General features: G+C 41.0%; 1 protein-coding gene across 2 annotated transcripts in view; it reads right to left on the reverse strand.

The window, feature by feature from the left end:
* The window catches only part of LOC128635982 (gastrula zinc finger protein XlCGF8.2DB-like), an 86985-nt gene that overhangs the window by 23954 nt on the left and 36601 nt on the right, over window positions 1–26430 (reverse strand). The window contains exons 3-5 of one of the 2 annotated variants that reach the window (XM_053689058.1): window positions 6495–6602; window positions 5553–5651; window positions 379–492 (exon numbers count right to left, since the gene is read on the reverse strand). In XM_053689058.1, the coding sequence (XP_053545033.1) occupies window positions 379–492; window positions 5553–5651; window positions 6495–6602 (321 nt within the window). The remainder of the gene's footprint in view (window positions 1–378; window positions 493–5552; window positions 5652–6494; window positions 6603–26430) is intronic. The other variant, XM_053689059.1, reaches the window with a different exon arrangement.

Raw genomic sequence — 26430 nt, forward strand, 5'->3', positions numbered from 1 at the left:
ATGAACCCTGTACTGTACATTCATAAAAAATGGACCCCTGTGCTAAAAAAAAATGTCACATACGTTAAGATTCTCTGCAAAATCTTTTTTACCATTTACTTGTAATTCCAGATTGTGTGTTATACTTAGCAGTGTTACACCAGGAAAAAAAAAACGGCGCTATTAGATGCGCCACTTGCAATAATACTCTAAATGTTTAGAAATGGAGCAACCATGAGAGGTAAATTCTAAAAAAATAAAAGTACAATAAATAATCATTTAAACTTGTGCTGCACACTAATATTTCCTGTGTAACCGTCTGAGCAAAAATAACTTATTTACAAGACACAAAATGTCACCATCACAGTATCATCACTTTACTTAATATGAACTAATCACCTGCAGACGTATTTATAGGAACTTGATCCTCCTCGGTCTTCACGTGATCCCACATATCTGGTTCTTCTCCGTGTTCAACCGCTGAGTCATCTGAAGGCGTCACATCCATAAGGCCTGTACAGTGAGAATACACGTGTATGCGTAAGTGTTTGTACTGTCCTTGGGATGCATCAATAGCTCTTCTTATATATAAATAAAATCATATAGTCAGAGATTACTATGTGCACATGAGATAATTATTTAGTAGATCATCACACTCACCTGTAATCCAAGAATATCAAACACAACATTCGTGCACACTCACCTGTAACCTGTGTCCATTACACAAACACTCACCTGTAACCCATGTCCCTCACACTCACCTGTAACCCGCGTCCCTCACCCACAAACACTCACCTGTAACCCGTGTCCCTCAAACGTACCTGTAACCCGCGTCCCTCACACACAAACACTCACCTGTAACCCGTGTCCCTCAAACGTACCTGTAACCCGCGTCCCTCACACACAAATACTCACCTGTAACCCGTGTCCCTCACACTCACCTGTAACCCGTGTCCCTCACACACACACTCACCTGTAACCCGTGTCCCTCGCACACTCACCTGTAACCCGCATCCCTCAGTCACACACACTCACCTGTTACCCGCGTCCCTCACACACACACAAAACACATCTGCATGCTCACCTGTAACCCGTGTCCCTCACACACACACTAACCTGTAACCCATGTTTCTCACACACTCACCTGTAACCCGCGTCCCTCAGACACACACTCACCTGTTACCCGCGTCCCACACACACAAAACACATGTGCATGCTCACCTGTAACCCGTGTCCCTCACACACACACACTCACCTGTAACCTGTGTCCCTCACACACTCACCTGTAACCCGTGTCCCTCACACACACACTAACCTGTAACCCGTGTTTCTCACACACTCACCTGTAACCCGCGTCCCTCAGACACACACACTCACCTGTTACCCGCGTCCCTCACATACACACAAAACACATGTGCATGCTCACCGGTAACCCGTGTCCCTCACACACACTCACCTGTAACCTGTGTCCCTCACACACTCACCTGTAACCTGTGACCTTCACACACACACTCACCGGTAACCTGTGTCCCTCACACACTCACCTGTAACCCGTGTCCCTCAGACACACAAGCTCACCTGTTACCCGCTTCCCTCACACACACACACTAGCCTGTTACCCGGGTCCCTCACACACACACACAAAACACATGTGCATGCTCATCTGTAACCCGTGTCCCTCACACACACACACACTCACCTGTAACCCGTGTCCCTCACACAGACACTCACCTGTAACCCATGTCTGTCACACACTCACCTGTAACCCGCGTCCCTCAGACACACACTCACCTGTTACCCGCGTCCCTCACACACACACACTCACCTGTAACCCGCGTCCCTCAGACACACACAAAACACATGTGCATGCTCACCTGTAACCTGTGTCCCTCAAACACACACACACACACTCACCTGTAACCTATATTCCTAAGTCACAACACCCACATACCCACCTGTAACCTGTATTCCTCAGACACACACACTCATCTGTAATCCGTGCCCCTCACACACTCACCTGTAACCCGTGTCCCTCACACAGACACTCACCTGTAACTGTTTCCCTCACACACTCACCTGTAACCCGCGTCCCTCAGACACACACAAAACACATGTGCATGCTCACCTGTAACCTGTGCCCCTCAAACACACACACACACACTCACCTGTAACCTATATTCCTAAATCACAACACCCACGTACCCACCTGTAACCTGTATTCCTCAGACACTGACACTCACCTGTAACAGTGTCCCTCACACACTCACCTGTAACCCGTGTCCCTCACACTGACACTCACCTGTAACCCGTGTCCCTCACACACTCACCTGTAACCCGCGTCCCTCAGGCACACACACTCACCTGTTACCCGCGTCCCTCACACACACACTCACCTGTAACCCGCGTCCCTCAGACACACACAAAACAACCTGTAACCTGTGTCCCTCAAACACACACACACACTCACCTGTAACCTATATTCCTAAGTCACAACACCCATGTACCCACCTGTATTCCTCAGACGCACACACTCACCTGTAACCCGCGTCCCTCAGACACACACACTCAGCTGTTTTACCCGCGTCCCTAACACACACACACTCACCTGTAACCCGTGTCCCTCAGACACACACAAAACACATGTGCATGCTCACCTGTAACCTGTGTCCCTCAAATACACACACACACACTCACCTGTAACCTATATTCCTAAGTCACAACACCCACATACCCACCTGTAACCTGTATTCCTCAGACACACACTCACCTGTAACCCGCGTCCCTCAGACACACACACTCAGCTGTTACCCACGTCTCTCCCACACACACTCACCTGTAACCGCGTCCCTCAGACACACACAAAACACATGTGCATGCTCACCTGTAACCTGTGTCCCTCAAACACACACACACACTCACCTGTAACCTATATTACTAAGTCACAACACCCACATACCCACCTGTAACCTGTATTCCTCAGACACACACACTCATCTGTAATCCGTGCCCCTCACACACTCACCTGTAACCCGTGTCCCTCACACAGACACTCACCTGTAACTGTTTCCCTCACACACTCACCTGTAACCTGCGTCCCTCAGACACACAGGGGTCTTCAAATCCCTACCACTTCCCCGAGGGTCTGTTTCCTGAGCGCATGTACACCGGATCATGACAGTAACAGACGGTACTTACTCTTCCTGACTGGCTGATGCTGTATCCTGCTGCACTGATCTGTAGCTGACATTACACTTATTATTAACTGTATAACTGTAATATAACGTATAACTGTAATGTGTAACTGACAGTACTTACTCTTCCTGACTAGCTGATGCTGTATCCTGCTGCACTGATCTGTAGCTGACATTACACTTATTATTGGCTGTATAACTGTAATATAACTTATAATGTGTAACTGACAGTACTTACTCTTCCTGACTGGCTGCTGCTGTATCCTGCTGTACTGATCTGTAGCTGACATTACACTTATTATTAACTGTACAACTGTAATATAACTTATAACTGTAATGTGTAACTAACAGATCTTACTCTTCCTGACTGGCTGATGCTGTATCCTGCTGCAGTGATCTGTAGCTGACATTACACTTATTATTAACTGTATAACTGTAATATAACTTATAACTGTAATGTGTAACTGACAGTACTTACTCTTCCTGACTAGCTGATGCTGTATCCTGCTGAACTGATCTGTAGCTGACATTACACTTATTATTAGCTATATAACTGTAATATAACTTATAACTGTAATGTGTAACTGACAGTACTTACTCTTCCTGACTAGCTGATGCTGTATCCTGTTGCACTAATCTGTAGCTGACATTACACTTCTTATTAGCTGTATAACTGTAATATAACTTATAACTGTAATGTGTAACTGACAGTACTAACTCTGCCTTACTAGCTGTTGCTGTATCCTGCTGCACTGATCTGTAGCTGACATTACACTTATTAATAGCTGTATAACTGTAATATAACTTATAACTTATAATGTGTAACTGATAGTACTTACTCTTCCTGACTAGCTGATGCTGTATCCTGCTGCACTGATCTGTAGCTGACATTACACTTATTATTATTAGCAGCACTTGTCTGATCCTGAGGTTCAGTCCTTGTTACTTGTACTTTATAACTGCATCACAAACTGTCACAAGATGGCTTCTGAACTGTTCTGATCCTACACACAGCCCACTTGATGACATCATCTTTGTATGGAAGCCTGAATGTGCCATAACCAAACCAGGAAGTAAGCACAACAGTACCCACCTTTAACCTGCATTCCTCAGACACAACACCCATGTACCCACCTGTAACCTGTATTCCTCAGACACAACACCCACGTACCCACCTGTAAGCTGTATTCCTCAGACACAACACCCATGTAACCACCAGTAACCGGTATTACTCAGACACAGCACCCACGTACCCACCTGTAACCTGTATTTCTCAGACACAACACCCATGTACCCACCTGCAACCTGTATTCCTCAGACACAAAATCCACGTACCCACCTGTAACCTGGATTCCTTAGACACAACACTCACGTACCCACCTGTAACCTGTATTCCTCAGTCACAACACCCATGTACCCAACGGTAACCTGCATTCCTCAGACACAACACCCACATACCCACCTGTAACCTGTATTCCTCAGTCACAACACCCACGTACCCACCGATAACCTGCATTCCTCAGACACGTACTCACCTGTAACCTGTATTCCTCAGACACAACACCCATGTACCCACTTGTAACCTGTATTACTTAGATATAACACCCATGTACCCACCTGTAACCTTTATTCCTCAGACACAACACCCACGTACCTACCTGTAACCTGTATTCCTCAGACTCAACACCCATGTACCCAGCTGTAACATACATTCATCAGACACAACACCCACGCACCCAACTGCAACCTGTATTCCTCACACACACAACAATCACGTACCTACCTGTAACCTGTATTCCTCACACACAACACCCACGTACCTACCTGTAACCTGTATTCCTCACACACAACACCCACGTACCCACCTGTAACCTGCATTACTTAGACACAACAACCACGTACCCACCTGTAACCTGCATTCCTTAGACACAACACCCACATACCCACCTGTAAGCTGCATTCCTCAGACACAACACCCACATACCCACCTGTAAGCTGCTTTCTTCAGACACAACATCCATGTACCAACCTCTACCCCGTATCCCTCAAACATAATAAACCTGCACACTCACCTGTGCTAATACTGTCACTGGTTTCCTCAACTGTAAAAAATATAAATCCTCTACCATTCAGCATTTCATTTCAGCACTGGTCCAAAACGAAAGCATGATTAAGGGCATTTGTTGATCCTGAAATGTTGCTAATTTTTGTGTTCCTCATCTGCCACCCACATACCTTAGGCACAATATATGTGCATATTTAACTGTGACATATGTCCCTCAAACACAACATATGTTGTAACTTCCATGTAAACCACATTTCTTAGACACAACACTCACTCATAACCTGCATAACTCAGACACAAAATACATGCACACTCACGTGAGCTGATATTGTCACTGGTTTCCTCATCTGGAGTTCCCAGCGTCACACACAGATCTTCTGTTATCTCAACTTTCACTATATCCGTGTTATCTTCATCTATACAAATAAAACAGATTCAGTTTTTATATAACATGATCTATTGTTTATATCACATGGTCTAGTGTTTATATCAGATGGTCTAGTATTTATATCACGTGATCTAGTGTTTATATCAGATGGTCTAGTATTTATATCAGATTGTCTAGTATTTATATTACATGGTCTAGTATTTATATCACATGGTCTAGTGTTTATATCACATGGTCTAGTATTTATATCACTTGATCTAGTGTTTATATCACATGGTCTAGTATTTATATCACTTGATCTAGTGTTTATCTCATTTTGTATAACTTTACCATTAAAACGTTTGTGTATTTACCAGACAGGCAATAGAACCAAATACACAAACTCAGGGAACCTTTACTCGCTTCTTTTTTTTTATATTACAGTATAAAAATACAATATGAACTAACCAAAGATTAAACTCATTTTGTTATCTGCGCTTAAAAACCAGACAGTAAACTACATGAGAGAGCAGTAAGTAACTGTGTGCACAGCCACAGTACTTATAAACCAGACAGTAAACTACATGAGAGCAGTAAGTAACTGTGTGCACAGCCCCCCAGCACTTATAAACCAGACAGTAAACTACAAGAGAGCAGAAAGTAACTGTGTGCACAGCCCCAGCACTTATAAACCAGACAGTAAACTACATGAGAGCAGTAAGTAACTGTGCGCACAGCCCCAGCACTTATAAACCAGACAATAAACTACATGAGAGCAGTAAGTAACTGTGTGCACAGCCCCAGCACTTATAAACCCAACAGTAAACTACATGAGAGAGCAGTAAGTAACTGTGTGCACAGCCCCAGCAGACTCTCACATATTACTACTCACCGGCAGGGAGGGACCTATGTATATCAGGCTGATGACTATTCATGTCATCTGTTTCATCCTCTTCCTTCACATTTAATTGCCCAGTGCCCGAGTTTTCCTCTAGACGCCCTGTAATTACAGCAGGAAGTTACCTGATAGTACACAGTACAGGGTGTAACATAAACTTATATAACAGAAGTCTGTACATTTAATAGCCCAGTGCTGGGTTTTCCTCTAGACGCCCTGTAATTACAGGAGGAAGGTACCTGATAGTACAATACAGGGTGTAACATAAACTTATATAACAGTAGTCTGTACATTTAATAGCCCAGTGCCGGGTTTTCCTCTAGACGCCCTGTAATTACAGCAGGAAGTTACCTGATAGTACACAGAAAAGGGTGTAACATAAACTTATATAACAGAAGTCTGTACATTTAATAGCCCAGTGCCGCGTTTTCCTCTAGACGCCCTGTAATTACAGCAGGAAGTTACCTGATAGTACACAGAAAAGGGTGTAACATAAACTTATATAACAGAAGTCTGTACATTTAATAGCCCAGTGCCGCGTTTTCCTCTAGACGCCCGGTAATTACAGCAGAAAGTTACCTGATAGTACATTTCAGGGTGTAATATAAACTTATATAACAGTCTGTACATATAATAGCCCAGTGCCGGGTTTTCCTCTAGACGCCCTGTAATTACAGCAGGAAGTTACCTGATAGTACACAGTACAGGGTGTAACATAAACTTATATAACAGAAGTCTGTACATTTAATAGCCCAGTGCCGGGTTTTCCTCTAGACGCCCTGTAATTACAGCAGGAAGTTACCTGATAGTACACAGTACAGAGTGTAACATAAACTTATATAACAGAAGTCTGTACATTTAATAGCCCAGTGCCGGGTTTTCCTCTAGACACCCTGTAATTAAAGCAGGAAGTTACCTGATAATACACAGTACAGGGTGTAACATAAACTTATATAACAGAAGTCTGTACATTTAATAGTCCAATGCCGGGTTTTCCTCTAGACGTCCTGTAATTACAGGAGGGAGTTACCTGATAATACACAGTACAGGGTGTAACATAAACTTATATAACAGAAGTCTGTACATTTAATAGTCCAATGCCGGGTTTTCCTGTAGACGCCCTGTAATTACAGCAGGAAGTTACCTGATAGTACACAGTACAGGGTGTAACATAAACTTATATAACAGTCTGTACATTTAATAGCCCAGTGCCGGGTTTTCCTCTAGACGCCCTGTAATTACAGCAGGAAGGTACCTGATAGTACACAGTACAGGGTGTAACATAAACTTATATAACAGCAGTCTGTACATTTAATAGTCCAATGCCGGGTTTTCCTCTAGACGCCCTGTAATTACAGCAGGAAGTTACCTGATAGTACACAGTACAGGGTGTAACATAAACTTATATAACAGCAGTCTGTACATTTAATAGTCCAATGCCGGGTTTTCCTCTAGACGCCCTGTAATTACAGCAGGAAGTTACCTGATAATACACAGTACAGGGTGTAACATAAACTTATATAACAGAAGTCTGTACATTTAATAGTCCAATGCCGGGTTTTCCTCTAGACGCCCTGTAATTACAGCAGGAAGTTACCTGATAGTACACAGTACAGGGTGTAACATAAACTTATATAACAGCAGTCTGTACATTTAATAGTCCAATGCCGGGTTTTCCTCTAGACGCCCTGTAATTACAGCAGGAAGTTACCTGATAATACACAGTACAGGGTGTAACATAAACTTATATAACAGAAGTCTGTACTTTTAATAGCCCAGTGCCGGGTTTACCTCTAGACAGCATAGAAAGAACAGTTCCGGCTAACTGTAGGAAGACGCTCCAGACGTTGTAAAGGTAAATTCAGCAAATACTTTATTAATGCACCATGCACTAAAAACAAGAAGAGGACAAAAGCAAAATGACCACTACAGAGGTCATATAGTGGTCATAAAAAGGCAGCAACAGCAGACGCGTTTCATGCGGGTCCTCCGCACTTGATCACTGCTTAACACATACAACTGCCTACAGTCTATTTAAAGGGACATGTAATTCAAAAATTGACATCACCTGTTTGTAATCAATCAATTGTAAAGTATTAAAGTAATGTTCCCATATTAACAGACTGTAAATGTACAGAACACAGGATAGAATGTATCCAAAAATGTGTAAATAAATAAACATACAAACGAAAACATGAAAGGGGAGAAAAATAGATAATTACTAATAAAAAAATAGAAAAATAAAAAAATAAAAAATAAAGAATAGAAATATTATTATATATATAAATGGCAGCCTCCATCTTAATATGTATCCAACCTTTATAGATAACTACTTATTAAAAGGTAGCTAATCATTTGCAATTTAATGTTGGTAATATTATTCTTTAAATTCCATAACAGTAAATCCCCCAATTTTTTGAGTTTATTTAAACAAAAAGATTGACATCGGCCTCAACATTTAAACCAAGTGGAATCCTGGTGTTAAGATAGAAAATCCATCTAACTTCCTTTTTGCTCAAATAGTATTCTCTATCCCCACCTCTCTTAGAGAAGGGAACATGATCAATGGCTTGAAAGCTAGCCAAGCTAGAGTTTCCCAACATTTAAACCAAGTGGAATCCTGGTGTTAAGATAGAAAATCCATCTAACTTCCTTTTTGCTCAAATAGTATTCTCTATCCCCACCTCTCTTAGAGAAGGGAACATGATCAATGGCTTGAAAGCTAGCCAAGCTAGAGTTTCCCAGATGTTCAAATTTAAAATGGGTGGCAACAGAGGTAAACACATCAGGGTCCTCAATGTCCCTGATGTGTTCCAACACCCGATCTCTTAACCTCCGCTTAGTTTTCCCCAAATATTGTATTTTACATTCTTTACAGGTCATAAGATAGACTATATGTGTAGAGTTACAATTTCGCCTAAATTTGATTTTATATTCTTTGTTGGTACTATGGGACATGAAAGTGTACATTTAATAACCCAGTGCCGGGTTTTCCTCTAGACACCCTGTAATTACAGCAGGAAGGTACCTGATAGTACACAGTGCAGGGTGTAACATAAACTTATATAACAGAAGTCTGTACATTTAATAGTCCAATGCCGGGTTTTCCTCTAGACGCCCTGTAATTACAGCAGGGAGTTACCTGATAGTGCACAGTACAGGGTGTAACCTAAACTTATATAACAAAAGTCTGTACATTTAATAGCCCAGTGCCGGGTTTTCCTCTAGACTCCCTGTAATTACAGCAGGAAGTTACCTGATAGTACACAGTACAGGGTGTAACATAAACTTATATAACAGAAGTCTGTACATTTAATAGCCCAGTGCCGGGTTTTCCTCTAGACGCCCTGTAATTGCAGCAGGAAGTTACCTGATAGTGCACAGTACAGGGTGTAACATAAACTTATATAACAGAAGTCTGTACATTTAATAGTCCAATGCCGGGTTTTCCTCTAGACGCCCTGTAATTACAGCAGGGAGTTACCTGATAGTGCACAATACAGGGTGTAACATAAACTTATATAACAGAAGTCTGTACATTTAATAGCCCAGTGCCGGGTTTTCCTCTAGACACCCTGTAATTACAGTAGGAAGTTACCCGATAGTACACAGTACAGGGTGTAACATAAACTTATATAACAAAAGTCTGTACATTTAATAGCCCAGTGCCGGGTTTTCCTCTAGACGCCCTGTAATTGCAGCAGGAAGTTACCTGATAGTGCACAGTACAGGGTGTAACATAAACTTATATAACAGAAGTCTGTACATTTAATAGTCCAATGCCGGGTTTTCCTCTAGATGCCCTGTAATTACAGCAGGAAGTTACCTGATAGTACACAGTACAGGGTGTAACATAAACTTATATAACAGAAGTCTGTACATTTAATAGTCCAATGCCGGGTTTTCCTCTAGATGCCCTGTAATTACAGCAGGAAGTTACCTGATAGTACACAGTACAGGGTGTAACATAAACTTATATAACAGTCTGTACATTTAATAGCCCAGTGCTGGGTTTTCCTCTAGACACCCTGTAATTACAGCAGGAAGTTACCTGATAATACACAGTACAGGGTGTAACATAAACTTATATAACAGAAGTCTGTACATTTAATAGCCCAGTGCCGGGTTTTCCTCTAGACACCCTGTAATTACAGCAGGAAGTTACCTGATAGTACACAGTACAGGGTGTAACATAAACTTATATAACAGAAGTCTGTACATTTAATAGCCCAGTGCCGGGTTTTCCTCTAGATGCCCTGTAATTACAGCAGGAAGTTACCTGATAGTGTACAGTACAGGGTGTAACATAAACTTATATAACAGAAATCTGTACATTTATTAGCCCAGTGCCGGGTTTTCCTCTAGACGCCCTGTAATTACAGCAGGAAGTTACCTGATAGTACACAGTACAGGGTGTAACATAAACTTATATAACAGTCTGTACATTTAATAGCCCAGTGCCGGGTTTTCCTCTAGATGCCCTGTAATTACAGCAGGAAGTTACCTGATAGTACAGTACAGGGTGTAACATAAACTTATATAACATTTAATAGTCCAATGCCGGGTTTTCCTCTAGACGCCCTGTAATTACAGCAGGGAGTTACCTGATAGTTAGGGTTGCCACCTTCAATACAGAAAAATAAGGGACGCCCCCCCCCCCCCCCCGGTTTTAGGCCTTTTTTTATCCATAATATTTTTTTGGTCAGGGTGTAACATGACATATTTTGATTTTTCATGCAATTAAATTAGTGATTCTCTGGCCAACTAAGGATGATATTTATACTAGTTTATGCTGGAAAAAAAAAAACTAGGAAAGTGTTTATTCTCTAACGTTAGTGGCAGATCCTGACTAGTGCTCAGTCAGTGGCAAATCCTGATTAGTAGTCAGAAGCAGATCCTGACTAGTACTCAGTCAGTGACAGATCCTGACTAGTACTCAGTCAGTGACAGATCCTGACTAGTAGTCAGAAGTAGATCCTGACTAGTAGTCAGAAGCAGATCCTGACTAGTACTCAGTCAGTGGCAGATCCTGACTAGTACTCAGCCAGTGGCAGATCCTGACTAGTACTCAGCCAGTGGCAGATCCTGACTAGTACTCAGCTAGTGGCAGATCCTGACTAGTACTCAGCCAGTGGCAGATCCTGACTAGTACTCAGTCAGTGACAGATCCTGACTAGTACTCAGTCAGTGACAGATCCTGACTAGTAGTCAGAAGTAGATCCTGACTAGTAGTCAGAAGCAGATCCTGACTAGTACTCAGTCAGTGGCAGATCCTGACTAGTACTCAGCCAGTGGCAGATCCTGACTAGTACTCAGCCAGTGGCAGATCCTGACTAGTACTCAGCCAGTGGCAGATCCTGACTAGTACTCAGCCAGTGGCAGATCCTGACTAGTACTCAGTCAGTGTACTCAGTCAGTGGCAGATCCTACAACAATCTTATTAATAAGAAGTATTTTTGGATGAAACCACTGAGAATCAATTCATCCTACTGCTCAGCAGTATTATTAATTAATTATCTCCCATTGATTCTGGACGGGTTTTATCTAAAAAAACTTCTCTTGTTAACAAAATTGTTGATGTGTGATCCTTAAAAGTATGAATGTGTAACTAACATCCTGATCCAAGAAACTTGGCAAAGCTTCTTCATTGATGGTGCACAGTCACTGCTGCTTAGCAATAACCATATTGATAACAGAGCACTCATAACAGCTGCCCAGATCCTTCCTGGCCCCTGCCTGTCACAGCACACAGCCAGCCACTGACTTGGTGCACTTATGCACTAGTTTTGCAGCAAATTATCTTTATACTTATAGACTACAGTTATTATTTAATAACCACTAACCTGTCCTCAGTGCAAGATGTTGTCAATTGCCATTTGCGATTAAGTTCAGAGACAGACAGACATGATGACATCACTCCCCACCTGACACAGCACAAGTCCGGTCGTCCAGACCAGTAAAACCAACGGCACCCCAAGACTCAGGCCTCCAAAGCTAAAGTCCAATCCAGGAATGCAGACTGCTGTGCTGCCTGTCACTCACAGTGACACTGTGCGTGAGTGATTACTTTAAAAACTCCGACACAGATACAAGTCAGAGACTCTGACAGTGACAGACAGAGCCAGCAAACCAATCATCGCAGCCTCCACAGCTGCTTCCCTGGTAACAGCGCCAGCAAACCAATCATCGCAGCCTCCACAGCTCAGCTGCTTCCCTGGTAACAGCGCCCGCCGCTAGCAAACCATTCGCAGCCGCCCTCAACACAACATCTTACCTGGTAACAGCTTCCCTGGTAACATACCTGACGTCAGACCACAGTCTGAGTCAGGACGGACTCTTCTCAGCAGTCAGTCAGAGTCGAGTTGTTAAGTAGTCGACGCAGGTGACGGTCGCAGGCAGTGCTAGCGCAGGAAGAAAATTAGTAACTTCAAATACGGGACAAACCCCGTCCCGTATTGATTCAATACGGGACGCTGTATTTTAACCTGAAATACGGGACGATTCCGTATTTCAAGGGACGGGTGGCAACCCTACTGATAGTACACAGTACAGGGTGTAACCTAAACTTATATAACAGAAGTCTGTACATTTAATAGCCCAGTGCCAGGTTTTCCTCTAGACGCCTTGTAATTACAGCAGGAAGTTACCTGATAATACACAGTACAGGGTGTAACATAAACTTATATAACAGAAGTCTGTACATTTAATAGCCCAGTGCCGGGTTTTCCTCTAGACGCCCTGTAATTACAGCAGGAAGTTACCTGATAGTACACAGTACAGGGTGTAACATAAACTTATATAACAGAAGTCTGTACATTTAATAGCCCAGTGCCGGGTTTTCCTCTAGACGCCCTGTAATTACAGCAGGAAGTTACCTGATAGTGCACAGTACAGGGTGTAACATAAACTTATATAACAGAAGTCTGTACATTTAATAGCCCAGTGCCGGGTTTTCCTCTAGACGCCCTGTAATTACAGTAGGAAGTTACCTGATAATACACAGTACAGGGTGTAACATAAACTTATATAACAGAAGTCTGTACATTTAATAGCCCAGTGCAGGGTTTTCCTCTAGACGCCCTGTAATTACAGCAGGAAGTTACCTGATAGTACAATACAGGGTGTAACATAAACTTATATAACAGAAGTCTGTACATTAAATAGCCCAGTGCCGGGTTTACCTCTAGACACCCTGTAATTACAGCAGGAAGTTACCTGATAGTACACAGTACAGGGTGTAACATAAACTTATATAACAGAAGTTTGTACATTTATTAGCCCAGTGCCGAGTTTTCCTCTAGACGCACTGTAATTACAGCAGAAAGTTACCTGATAGTACACAGTACAGGGTGTAACATAAACTTATATAACAGAAGTCTGTACATTTAATAGCCCAGTGCCGGGTTTTCCTCTAGACACCCTGTAATTACAGCAGGAAGTTACCTGATAGTACATAGTACAGGGTGTAACATAAACTTATATAACAGCAGTCTGTACATTTAATAGCCCAGTGCTGGGTTTTCCTCTAGACGCCCTGTAATTACAGCAGGAAGTTACCTGATAGTACACAGTACAAGGTGTAACATAAACTTATATAACAGCAGTCTGTACATTTAATAGCCCAGTACCGGGTTTTCCTCTAGACGCCCTGTAATTACAGCAGGAAGTTACCTGATAGTACACAGTACAGGGTGTAACATAAACTTATATAACAGAAGTCTGTACATTTAATAGCCCAGTGCAGGGTTTTCCTCTAGACACCCTGTAATTACAGCAGGAAGTTACCTGATAGTACACAGTACAGGGTGTAACATAAACTTATATAACAGCAGTCTGTACATTTAATAGCCCAGTGCAGGGTTTTCCTCTAGACACCCTGTAATTACAGCAGGAAGTTACCTGATAGTACACAGTACAGGGTGTAACATAAACTTATATAACAGCAGTCTGTACATTTAATAGCCCAGTGCCGGGTTTTCCTCTAGACGCCCTGTAATTACAGCAGGAAGTTACCTGATAGTACAGTACAGGGTGTAACATAAACTTATATAACAGTCTGTACATTTCATAGCCCAGTGCCGGGTTTACCTCTAGACGCCCTGTAATTACAGCAGGAAGTTACCTGATAGTACACAGTACAGGGTGCAACATAAACTTATATAACAGAAGTCTGTACATTTAATAGCCCAGTGCAGGGTTTTCCTCTAGACACCCTGTAATTACAGCAGGAAGTTACCTGATAGTACACAGTACAGGGTGTAACATAAACTTATATAACAGAAGTCTGTACATTTAATAGCCCAGTGCTGGGTTTTCCTCTAGACGCCCTGTAATTACAGCAGGAAGTTACCTGATAATACACAGTACAGGGTGTAATATAAACTTATATAACAGAAGTCTGTACATTTAATAGCCCAGTGCCGGGTTTTCCTCTAGACACCCTGTAATTACAGCAGGAAGTTACCTGATAATACACAGTACAGGGTGTAACATAAACTTATATAACAGTCTGTACATTTAATAGCCCAGTGCCGGGTTTACCTCTAGACGCCCTGTAATTACAGCAGGAAGTTACCTGATAGTACACAGTACAGGGTGCAACATAAACTTATATAACAGAAGTCTGTACATTTAATAGCCCAGTGCCGGGTTTTCCTCTAGACACCCTGTAATTACAGCAGGAAGTTACCTGATAGTACACAGTACAGGGTGTAACATAAACTTATATAACAGAAGTCTGTACATTTAATAGCCCAGTGCCGGGTTTTCCTCTAGACACCCTGTAATTACAGCAGGAAGTTACCTGATAATACACAGTACAGGGTGTAACATAAACTTATATAACAGTCTGTACATTTAATAGCCCAGTGCCGGGTTTTCCTCTAGACGCCCTGTAATTACAGCAGGAAGTTACCTGATAGTACAATACAGGGTGTAACATAAACTTATATAACAGAAGTCTGTACATTAAATAGCCCAGTGCCGGGTTTTCCTCTAGACACCCTGTAATTACAGCAGGAAGTTACCTGATAGTACACAGTACAGGGTGTAACATAAACTTATATAACAGAAGTCTGTACATTTATTAGCCCAGTGCCGAGTTTTCCTCTAGACGCCCTGTAATTACAGCAGGAAGTTACCTGATAGTACACAGTACAGGGTGTAACATAAACTTATATAACAGCAGTCTGTACATTTAATAGCCCAGTGCAGGGTTTTCCTCTAGACACCCTGTAATTACAGCAGGAAGTTACCTGATAGTACACAGTACAGGGTGCAACATAAACTTATATAACAGAAGTCTGTACATTTAATAGCCCAGTGCCGGGTTTTCCTCTAGACACCCTGTAATTACAGCAGGAAGTTACCTGATAGTACACAGTACAGGGTGTAACATAAACTTATATAACAGTCTGTACATTTAATAGCCCAGTGCCGGGTTTTCCTCTAGACACCCTGTAATTACAGCAGGAAGTTACCTGATAGTGCACAGTACAGGGTGTAACATAAACTTATATAACAGAAGTCTGTACATTTAATAGCCCAGTGCAGGGTTTTCCTCTAGACACCCTGTAATTACAGCAGGAAGTTACCTGATAGTACACAGTACAGGGTGTAACATAAACTTATATAACAGAAGTCTGTACATTTAATAGCCCAGTGCCGGGTTTTCCTCTAGACACCCTGTAATTACAGCAGGAAGTTACCTGATAGTACACAGTACAGGGTGTAACATAAACTTATATAACAGTCTGTACATTTAATAGCCCAGTGCCGGGTTTTCCTCTAGACGCCCTGTAATTACAGCAGGGAGTTACCTGATAGTGCACAGTACAGGGTGTAACATAAACTTATATAACAGAAGTCTGTACATTTAATAGCCCAGTGCCGGGTTTTCCTCTAGACACCCTGTAATTACAGCAGGAAGTTACCTGATAGTGCACAGTACAGGGTGTAACATAAACTTATATAACAGAAGTCTGTACATTTAATAGCCCAGTGCAGGGTTTTCCTCTAGACACCCTGTAATTACAGCAGGAAGTTACCTGATAGTACACAGTACAGGGTGTAACATAAACTTATATAACAGAAGTCTGTACATTTAATAGCCCAGTGCCGGGTTTTCCTCTAGACACCCTGTAATTACAGCAGGAAATTACCTGATAGTACACAGTACAGGGTGTAACATAAACTTATATAACAGTCTGTACATTTAATAGCCCAGTGCCGGGTTTTCCTCTAGACGCCCTGTAATTACAGCAGGGAGTTACCTGATAGTGCACAGTACAGGGTGTAACATAAACTTATATAACAGAAGTCTGTACATTTAATAGCCCAGTGCTGGGTTTTCCTCTTGACGCCCTGTAATTACAGCAGGAAGTTACCTGATAGTACACAGTACAGGGTGTAACATAAACTTATATAACAGTCTGTACATTTAATAGCCCAGTGCCGGGTTTTCCTCTAGACGCCCTGTAATTACAGCAGGGAGTTACCTGATAGTGCACAGTACAGGGTGTAACATAAACTTATATAACAGAAGTCTGTACATTCAATAGCCCAGTGCCGAGTTTTCCTCTAGACACCCTGTAATTACAGCAGGAAGTTACCTGATAGTACACAGTACAGGGTGTAACATAAACTTATATAACAGAAGTCTGTACATTTAATAGCCCAGTGCCGGGTTTTCCTCTAGACGCCCTGTAATTACAGCAGGAAGTTACCTGATAGTACACAGTACAGGGTATAACATAAACTTATATAACAGAAGTCTGTACATTTAATAGCCCAGTGCAGGGTTTACCTCTAGACGCCCTGTAATTACAGCAGGAAGTTACCTGATAGTACACAGTACAGGGTGTAACATAAACTTATATAACAGTCTGTACATTTAATAGCCCAGTGCCGGGTTTTCCTCTAGACGCCCTGTAATTACAGCAGGAAGTTACCTGATAGTACACAGTACAGGGTGTAACATAAACTTATATAACAGAAGTCTGTACATTTAATAGCCCAGTGCCGGGTTTTCCTCTAGACGCCCTGTAATTACAGCAGGAAGTTACCTGATAGTACAGTACAGGGTGTAACATAAACTTATATAACAGAGGTCTGTACATTTAATAGCCCAGTGCCGGGTTTTCCTCTAGACACCCTGTAATTACAGCAGGAAGTTACCTGATAGTACACAGTACAGGGTGTAACATAAACTTATATAACAGTCTGTACATTTAATAGCCCAGTGCCGGGTTTTCCTCTAGACGCCCTGTAATTATAGCAGGAAGTTACCTGATAGTACACAGTACAGGGTGTAACATAAACTTATATAACAGAAGTCTGTACATTTAATAGCCCAGTGCTGGGTTTTCCTCTAGACACCCTGTAATTACAGCAGGAAGATACCTGATAGTACACAGTACAGGGTGTAACATAAACTTATATAACAGAAGTCTGTACATTTATTAGCCCAGTGCCAGGTTTTCCTCTAGACGCCCTGTAATTACAGCAGGAAGTTACCTGATAGTACACAGTACAGGGTGTAACATAAACTTATATAACAGAAGTCTGTACATTTAATAGCCCAGTGCAGGGTTTACCTCTAGACACCCTGTAATTACAGCAGGAAGTTACCTGATAGTACAGTAATGGGTGTAACATAAACTTATATAACAGAAGTCTGTACATTTAATAGCCCAGTGCCGGGTTTTCCTCTAGACACCCTGTAATTACAGCAGGAAGGTACCTGATAGTACACAGTACAGGGTGTAACATAAACTTATATAACAGTCTGTACATTTAATAGTCCAGTGCCGGGTTTTCCTCTAGACGCCCTGTAATTACAGCAGGAAGTTACCTGATAGTACAGTACAGGGTGTAACATAAACTTATATAACAGAAGTCTGTACATTTAATAGCCCAGTGCCGGGTTTTCCTCTAGACGCCCTGTAATTACAGCAGGAAGTTACCTGATAGTACACAGTACAGGGTGTAACATAAACTTATATAACAGAAGTCTGTACATTTAATAGCCCAGTGCCGGGTTTTCCTCTAGACGCCCTGTAATTACAGCAGGAAGTTACCTGATAGTACACAGTACAGGGTGTAACATAAACTTATATAACAGAAGTCTGTACATTTAATAGCCCAGTGCCAGGTTTTCCTCTAGACACCCTGTAATTACAGCAGGAAGTTACCTGATAGTACACAGTACAGGGTGTAACATAAACTTATATAAAAGTCTGTAAATTTAATAACCCAGTGCCGGGTTTTCCTCTAGACGCCCTGTAATTACAGCAGGAAGTTACCTGATAGTGCACAGTACAGGGTGTAACATAAACTTATATAACAGAAGTCTGTACATTTAATAGCCCAGTGCAGGTGATGCTAGGACGTCAGATTTGCACCACTTTACCCTCTGTGGGTGTCTTCAAGCCAACTAGCTCTGTTCCTCGGGACGAGGCCCTTAGGAGGGATGAAGAGGCTAAAAGGGGCTATCGATTCTTCTTTGACAGGAAACACTCTGTGAGGCCCTTGCAGTAGCTGAATTTGGGGCAAAGTGTCAGAGTTAAACTGGATGATGAGAAGAAATGGAAGATGCCTGCTATGGTAATTGGATGCTCTCCAGAACCAAGGTCTTATGTAGTCCTTACTGATGGAGGGACAGTCACACGTCAAAATCGAAGACATCTTCTGCCAGTACCTGAGAGTTTGGGACTGGATGCCTCAGTACCACTGCCAGTGGGATCCCCTGTTTTAAGAGGGGTGCCTTCCCCTCAGCAAGATCACAGCGGGGATACTTCTTTGCTTCCCAATCACCTTCTTCTGTATCAGAGGACAGTTCATTTAAAATGACGTCAAGTGGAAGGGTGTTGAAACTTCCAGCCCGATATCGGGATTAGCACTAGTTAGAGCAGTGACCGGAAGTATGGGCAGAATAATCCCATGGTCACTGTGGACTAGGGTAGTCTACCCCGATGTTCAAGTCAGAATTGTATTGCATGTTGTTCATATATATTCTCTTTAACTTGTTATTTGTTGTATACTAAACAAAAATATTTATGTATGCTTCTTGTATACCTTGTTATTTGATGTATTCAAAAAGAAAAAAAAAATGTATACTTTGTCCCTTGAAATGGGGGAAGATGTGATGAGAGTGGGAAGTGACGTCACTGGATGGGGGCGTGGTTTAGGGGATTGATTGTCTATGTTGCAGTTACCAAGTTAGATGTGTTGTACAAGCTGTATACTTCTAAAATAAAATAGTGTTGTACCTTCTATGCTGTGTCCTGCATCTCATGACATTACAGTATATAACAGAAGTCTGTACATTTAATAGCCCAGTGCCTGGTTTTCCTCTAGACTAGACAAAAAACATAATTTATGTAAGAATTTACCTGATAAATTAATTTCTTTCATATTGGCAAGAGTCCATGAGCTAGTGACGTATGGGATATACATTCCTACCTGGAGGGGCAAACTTTCCCAAACCTCAAATTTTATACACCCCCCACCACACCCACAATTCAGTTTAATGAATAGCCAAGAAGTGGGGTGATAAGAAAGGAGCGAAAGCATCAACAAGGAATTGGAATAATTGTGCTTTATACAAAAAAATCATAACCACCATAAAAAGGGTGGGTCTCATGGACTCTTGCCAATATGAAAGAAATTAATATATCAGGTAAATTCTTACATAAATTATGTTTTCTTTCATGTAATTGGCAAGAGTCCATGAGCTAGTGACGTATGGGATAGCAAATACCCAAGATGTGGAACTCCACGCAAGAGTCACTAGAGAGGGAGGGATAAAAATAAAGACAGCCAATTCCGCTGAAAAATTAATCCACAACCCAAATCAAAAGTTTTAATCTTTATAATGAAAAAAACTGAAATTATAAGCAGAAGAATCAAACTGAAACAGCTGCCTGAAGTACTTTTCTACCAAAAACTGCTTCTGAAGAAGAGAAAACATCAAAATGGTAGAATTTAGTAAAAGTATGTAAAGAAGACCAAGTTGCTGCTTTGCAAATCTGATCAACAGAAGCTTCATTCTTAAAAGCCCAGGAAGTAGAAATTGACCTAGTAGAATGAGCCGTAATCCTCTGAGGCGGGGATTCACTCGACTCCAAATAAGCATGATGAATCAAAAGCTTTAACCAAGATGCCAAAGAAATGGCAGAAGCCTTCTGACCTTTCCTAGAACCAGAAAAGATAACAAATAGATTAGAAGTCTTTCTGAAATCTTTAGTAGCTTCAACATAATATTTCAAAGCTCTAACCACATCCAAAGAATGTAAAGATCTCTCCAGAGAATTCTTAGGATTAGGACACAATGAAGGGACAACAATTTCTCTACTAATGTTGTTGGAATTCACAACTTTAGGTAAAAATTTAAATGAAGTCCGCAAAACGGCCTTATCCTGAGGAAAAATCAGAAAAGGAGACTCACAAGAAAGAGCAGATAATTCAGAAACTCTTCTAGCAGAAGAGATGGCCAAAAGGAACAATACTTTCCAAGAAAGTAATTTAATGTCTAGAGAATGCATAGGCTCAAACGGAGGAGCCTGTAAAGCCCTCAAAACCAAATTAAGACTCCAAGGAGGAGAGATTGACTTAATGACAGGCTTGATACGAACCAAAGCCTGTACAAAACAATGAATATCAGGAAGATTAGCAATTTTTCTGTGGAACAGAACGAGCAGAGATTTGTCCTTTCAAGGAACTTGCAGACAAACCCTTATCTAAACCATCCTGAAGAAACTGTAAAATTCTAGGAATTCTAAAAGAATGCCAAGAGAATTTATGAGAAGAACACCATGAAATGTAAGTCTTCCAAACTCTGTAATAAATCTTTCTAGACACAGATTTATGAGCCTGCAACATAGTATTAATCACTGAGTCAGAGAAACCTCTATGACTAAGCACTAAGCGTTCAATCTCCATACCTTCAAATTTAATGATTTGAGATCCTGATGGAAAAATGGGCCTTGAGATAGAAGGTCTGGCCTTAACGGAAGTGGCCAAGGTTGGCAACTGGACATCTGAACAAGATCCGTATACCAAAACCTGTGTGGCCATGCTGGAGCCACCAGCAGTACAAATGAATGCTCCATTATGATTTTGGAAATCACTCTTGGAAGAAGAACTAGAGGCGGAAAGATATAAGCAGGTTGATAACTCCAAGGAAGTGTCAACGCATCCACTGCTTCCGCCTGAGGATCCCTGGACCTGGACAGATACCTGGGAAGTTTCCTGTTTAGATGAGAAGCCATCAGATCTATTTCTGGAAGCCCCCACATCTGAACAATCTGAAAAAAACACATCTGGGTGAAGAGACCACTCTCCCGGATGTAAAGTCTGGCGACTGAGATAATCCGCTTCCCAATTGTCTATACCTGGGATATGGACCGCAGAAATTAGACAGGAGCTGGATTACGCCCATGCAAGTATCCGAGATACTTCTTTTATAGCTTGAAGACTGTGAGTCCCACCTTGATGATTGACATACGCCACGGTTGTGACATTGTCTGTCTGAAAACAAATAAACGGTTCTCTCTTCAGAAGAGGCCAAAACTGAAGAGCTCTGAGAATCGCACCGAGTTCCAAAATATTGATTGGTAATCTCGCCTCTTGAGATTCCCAAACCCCCTGCGCTGTCAGAGATCCCCAGACAGCTCCCCAACCTGAAAGACTTGCATCTGTTGTGATCACAGTCCAGGATGGACGAAAAAAAGAGGCCCCTTGAACTAAACGATGGTGATCTAACCACCAAGTCAGAGATAGTCAAACATTGGGATTTAAGGATATTAATTGTGATAACTTTGTATAATCCCTGGACCATTGGCTCAGCATATAAAGCTGAAGAGGTCTCATGTGAAAACGAGCAAAGGGGATCGCGTCCGATGCTGCAGTCATGAGACCTAAAACCTCCATGCACATAGCTACTGAAGGGAATGATTGAAACTGTAGGTTCTGACAAGCTGAAATCAATTTCAGACGTCTTTTGTCTGTTAGAGACAAAGTCATGGATACTGAATCTATTTGGAATCCTAAAAAGGTTACCCTTGTCTGAGGAATCAAGAAACATTTTGGTAAATTGATCCTCCAACCATGTCTTTGAAGAAACAACACTAGTTGATTTGTGTGAGATTCTGCAGAATGTAAAGACTGAGCAAGTACCAAGATATCGTCCAAATAAGGAAACACAGCAATACCCCGCTCTCTGATTACAGATAGTAGGGCACCGAGAACCTTTGAATAGATCCTTGGAGCTGTTGCTAGGTCAAAAGGAAGAGCAACAAATTGGTAATGCTTGTCTAGAAAAGAGAATCTCAGGAACTGATAGTGATCTGGATGAATCAGAATATGAAGATATGCATCCTGTAAGTCTATTGTGGACATATAATGCCCTTGCTGAACAAAAGGCAGAATAGTCCTTATAGTCACCATCTTGAATGTTGGTATTCTTACATAACGATTCAAAATTTTTAGATCTAGAACTGGTCTGAAAGAATTCTCCTTCTTTGGAACAATGAAAAGATTTGAATAAAACCCAAGACCCCGTTCCTGAAAAGGAACTGGCACAATTACCCCCAGATAACTCCAGGTCTGAAACACACTTCAGGAAAGCCTGAGCCTTTACTGGGTTCACTGGAATGCGTGAGAGAAAGAAACTTCTCACAGGCGGTCTTACTTTGAAACCTATTCTGTACCCTTGAGAAATAATGTCTTGAATCCAATGATTTTGGATTGAATTGATCCAAACATCCTTGTAAAATCTTAGTCTGCCCCCTACCAGCTGCGCTTGAATGAGGGCCGCACCTTCATGCGGACTTGGGGGCTGATTTTGATTTTTTAAATGGCTTGGATTTATTCCAGACTGGAGAAGGCTTCCAATTGGAAACCGTTCCCTTAGGGGAAGGGTCAGGTTTCTGTTCCTTATTTTGATGAAAGGAACGGAAACGGTTAGCAGCCCTAAATTTACCCTTAGATTTTTTTATCCTGAGGTAAAAAAGCTCCCTTCCCCCCAGTGACAGTTGAAATAATAGAATCCAACTGAGAACCAAATAATGTATTACCTTGCAAAGAGAGATAGCAACGTTGATTTAGAAGTCATATCAGCATTCCAAGATTTAAGCCATAAAGCTCTTCTAGCTAATATAGCTAAAGACATATATCTGACATCAATTCTAATGATATCAAAAATGGCATCACAAATGAAATTATTAGCATGTTGAATTAGCTTAACAATGCCATACACATTATGATCTGGTACTTGTGCTAAAGTTTCCAACCAAAAAGTTGAAGCATTAGCAACATCAGCCAAAGAAATAGCAGGCCTAAGAAGATGACCTGAACATAAATAAGCCTTCCTTAGAAAAGATTCACGTTTCCTATCTAAAGGATCTTTAAAAGAAGTACTATCTGCCGTAGGAATAGTAGTACGTTTAGCAAGAGTAGAGATGGCCCCATCAACTTTGGGGATCTTTTCCCAAAACTCTAATCTATCAGTCGGCAAAGGATACAGTTTCTTAAACCTTGAAGAAGGAGTAAAAGAAGTACCCAGTCTATTCCATTCCCTAGAAATTAAATCTGAAATAGCATCAGGAACTGGAAAAACCTCTGGAATAACTACATGAGGTTTAAAAACCGAATTTAAACGTTTACTGGTTTTAATATCAAGAGGACTACTCTCCTCCATATCTAATGCAATCAACACCTCTTTTAATAAGGAACGAATATACTCCATTTTAAAGAAGTATGAGGATTTGTCAGTGTCAATATCTGAGGTAGAATCTTCTGAACCAGATAGATCCTCATCAGAGATAGATAAATCAGAATGCTGTCGGGCATTTAAAAATTCATCAAATTTTGAGGAGTTTTAAAAGACCTTATACGTTTATTAGAAGGTGGTATGACAGACAAAGCCTTCTGAATGGAATTAGAAACAAATTCTCTCACATTAACAGGAATATCCTGAACATTAGATGTTGAAGGAACAACAACAGGTAATGGATTACTACTAATGGAAATATTGTCTGCATTTGAAAGTTTATCATGACAACTAACACAAACTACAGCCGGAGGAACAGTTACCACAAGTTTACAACAAATGCACTTAGCTTTGGTAGAACCGACATCAGGCAGCAGGATTCCAGTAGTAGATTCTGAGACAGGGTCAGATTGAGACATCTTGCAATATGTAATAGAAAAAATAACATATAAAGCAAAATTATCAATTTCCTTATATGACAATTTCAGGAATGGAAACAAATGCAAACAAAATAAGCCTCTGGAAACCAGAAGCAAAATGAAATAAGGACTTAAATAATGTCAAAAATCTGGCGTCAAGTATGACGCCCACAACTGACAAAATATTTTTTGCCGCCAAGAACGTCTGCAACAAACACGAGCGTCATAGATGATGCAACTACGTGAAAACTCTCGGCGACAACTAAGACGCCGGAAATTATGAAATGACGTCAACAAACGTAATTCTCGCACCAAAAAAGTCTCACGCCAAGAATGACGAAATAAATTAAAGCATTTTGCGCTCCCGCGAGCCTAACAGCCTGCAATTTAGAAAAGAGAGTCAATTTGAAAATTTTCCGGATAAGATTTTTTTTAATCATATATAGATATATATATATATATATATATATATATATATATATATATATATATATATATATATATATATATATATATATATATATATATATATTATATATATGCATTTCCCAAAATGAAACTGACAGTCTGTAAGAAGGAAATATACTGATTAACCTGAATCATGGCAAATATAACTACAAACATTATATTTTGAACTTTACATATAAAGTGCCAAACCATAGCTGAGAGTGTCTTAAATAAAGGAAACATACTTATCAAAAGACACTCATCTACATAAAGTAGACAGCCACACCAGCACTGAAATGAGAATCAGTAGAGGTAATGGTATATAAGAGTATATCGTCGATCTGAAAAGGGAGGTAGGAGATGAATCTCTATGACCGATAACAGAGAACCTATGAAATAGATCCCCGTTAGGATGACCATTGTATTCAAATAGGCAATACTCTCTTCACATCACTCTGTCATTCACTGCACTCTGAGAGGAACCGGGCTTCAGCCTGCTGCGAAGCACATATCAACGTAGAAATCTAGCACAAACTTACTTCACCACCTCCATAGGAGGCAAAGTTTGTAAAACTGAATTGTGGGTGTGGTGAGGGGTGTATTTTATAGGCATTTTGAGTTTTGGGAAACTTTGCCCCTCCTGGTAGGAATGTATATCCCATACGTCACTAGTTCATGGACTCTTGCCAATTACATGAAAGAAATATCATTATTTTCTCACAATCTATACCTATTACCTCCTCTAGTTGGCACCAACACTCTACCAATGATACAAGGTAGATTGTGCACTATTTGTAAAGTCTATACTGTACCTTTAATGTGTTTCGCCATTGCAAAATTTTTACAGATTGCTTTTACTATAGGCCTCTCTGGTAGTTTTCTCAATGTATTGTTGGTTGCAAAGTTGACATTCTAATAAATAAACTGTGAAACTAACCTTTCAATTTGCATAGAATTAATATTAATTCTAATTAATAATTAACTTGATTTATGATACATTTTATATAGGTAAATACTTTGGGGTCAATTTATTAAACCCTGGGCGGCCATGATATAGCGAATCATGTCCGCCCTGCATCGCTAAATGCCGGAAACTACGATGGTAGAAAGCAGCTGCTTATTAAATCTACCCCTTTATCACAAATTTAGAAGACATTATTGTATGTGATATTATGTTTCATGTTTACATACCCTGCGCTTCTTGCTAATTTATGTACTTTTATTATATGTGTTTTTTACTCTGGTGAGTAAGGGGTTAAGGTAATATGATGGTATTTAATGAACCAGGTGACCA

Source organism: Bombina bombina, chromosome 7 (assembly GCF_027579735.1).
Source record: "Bombina bombina isolate aBomBom1 chromosome 7, aBomBom1.pri, whole genome shotgun sequence".
In the NCBI taxonomy this organism is placed as follows: domain Eukaryota; kingdom Metazoa; phylum Chordata; class Amphibia; order Anura; family Bombinatoridae; genus Bombina; species Bombina bombina.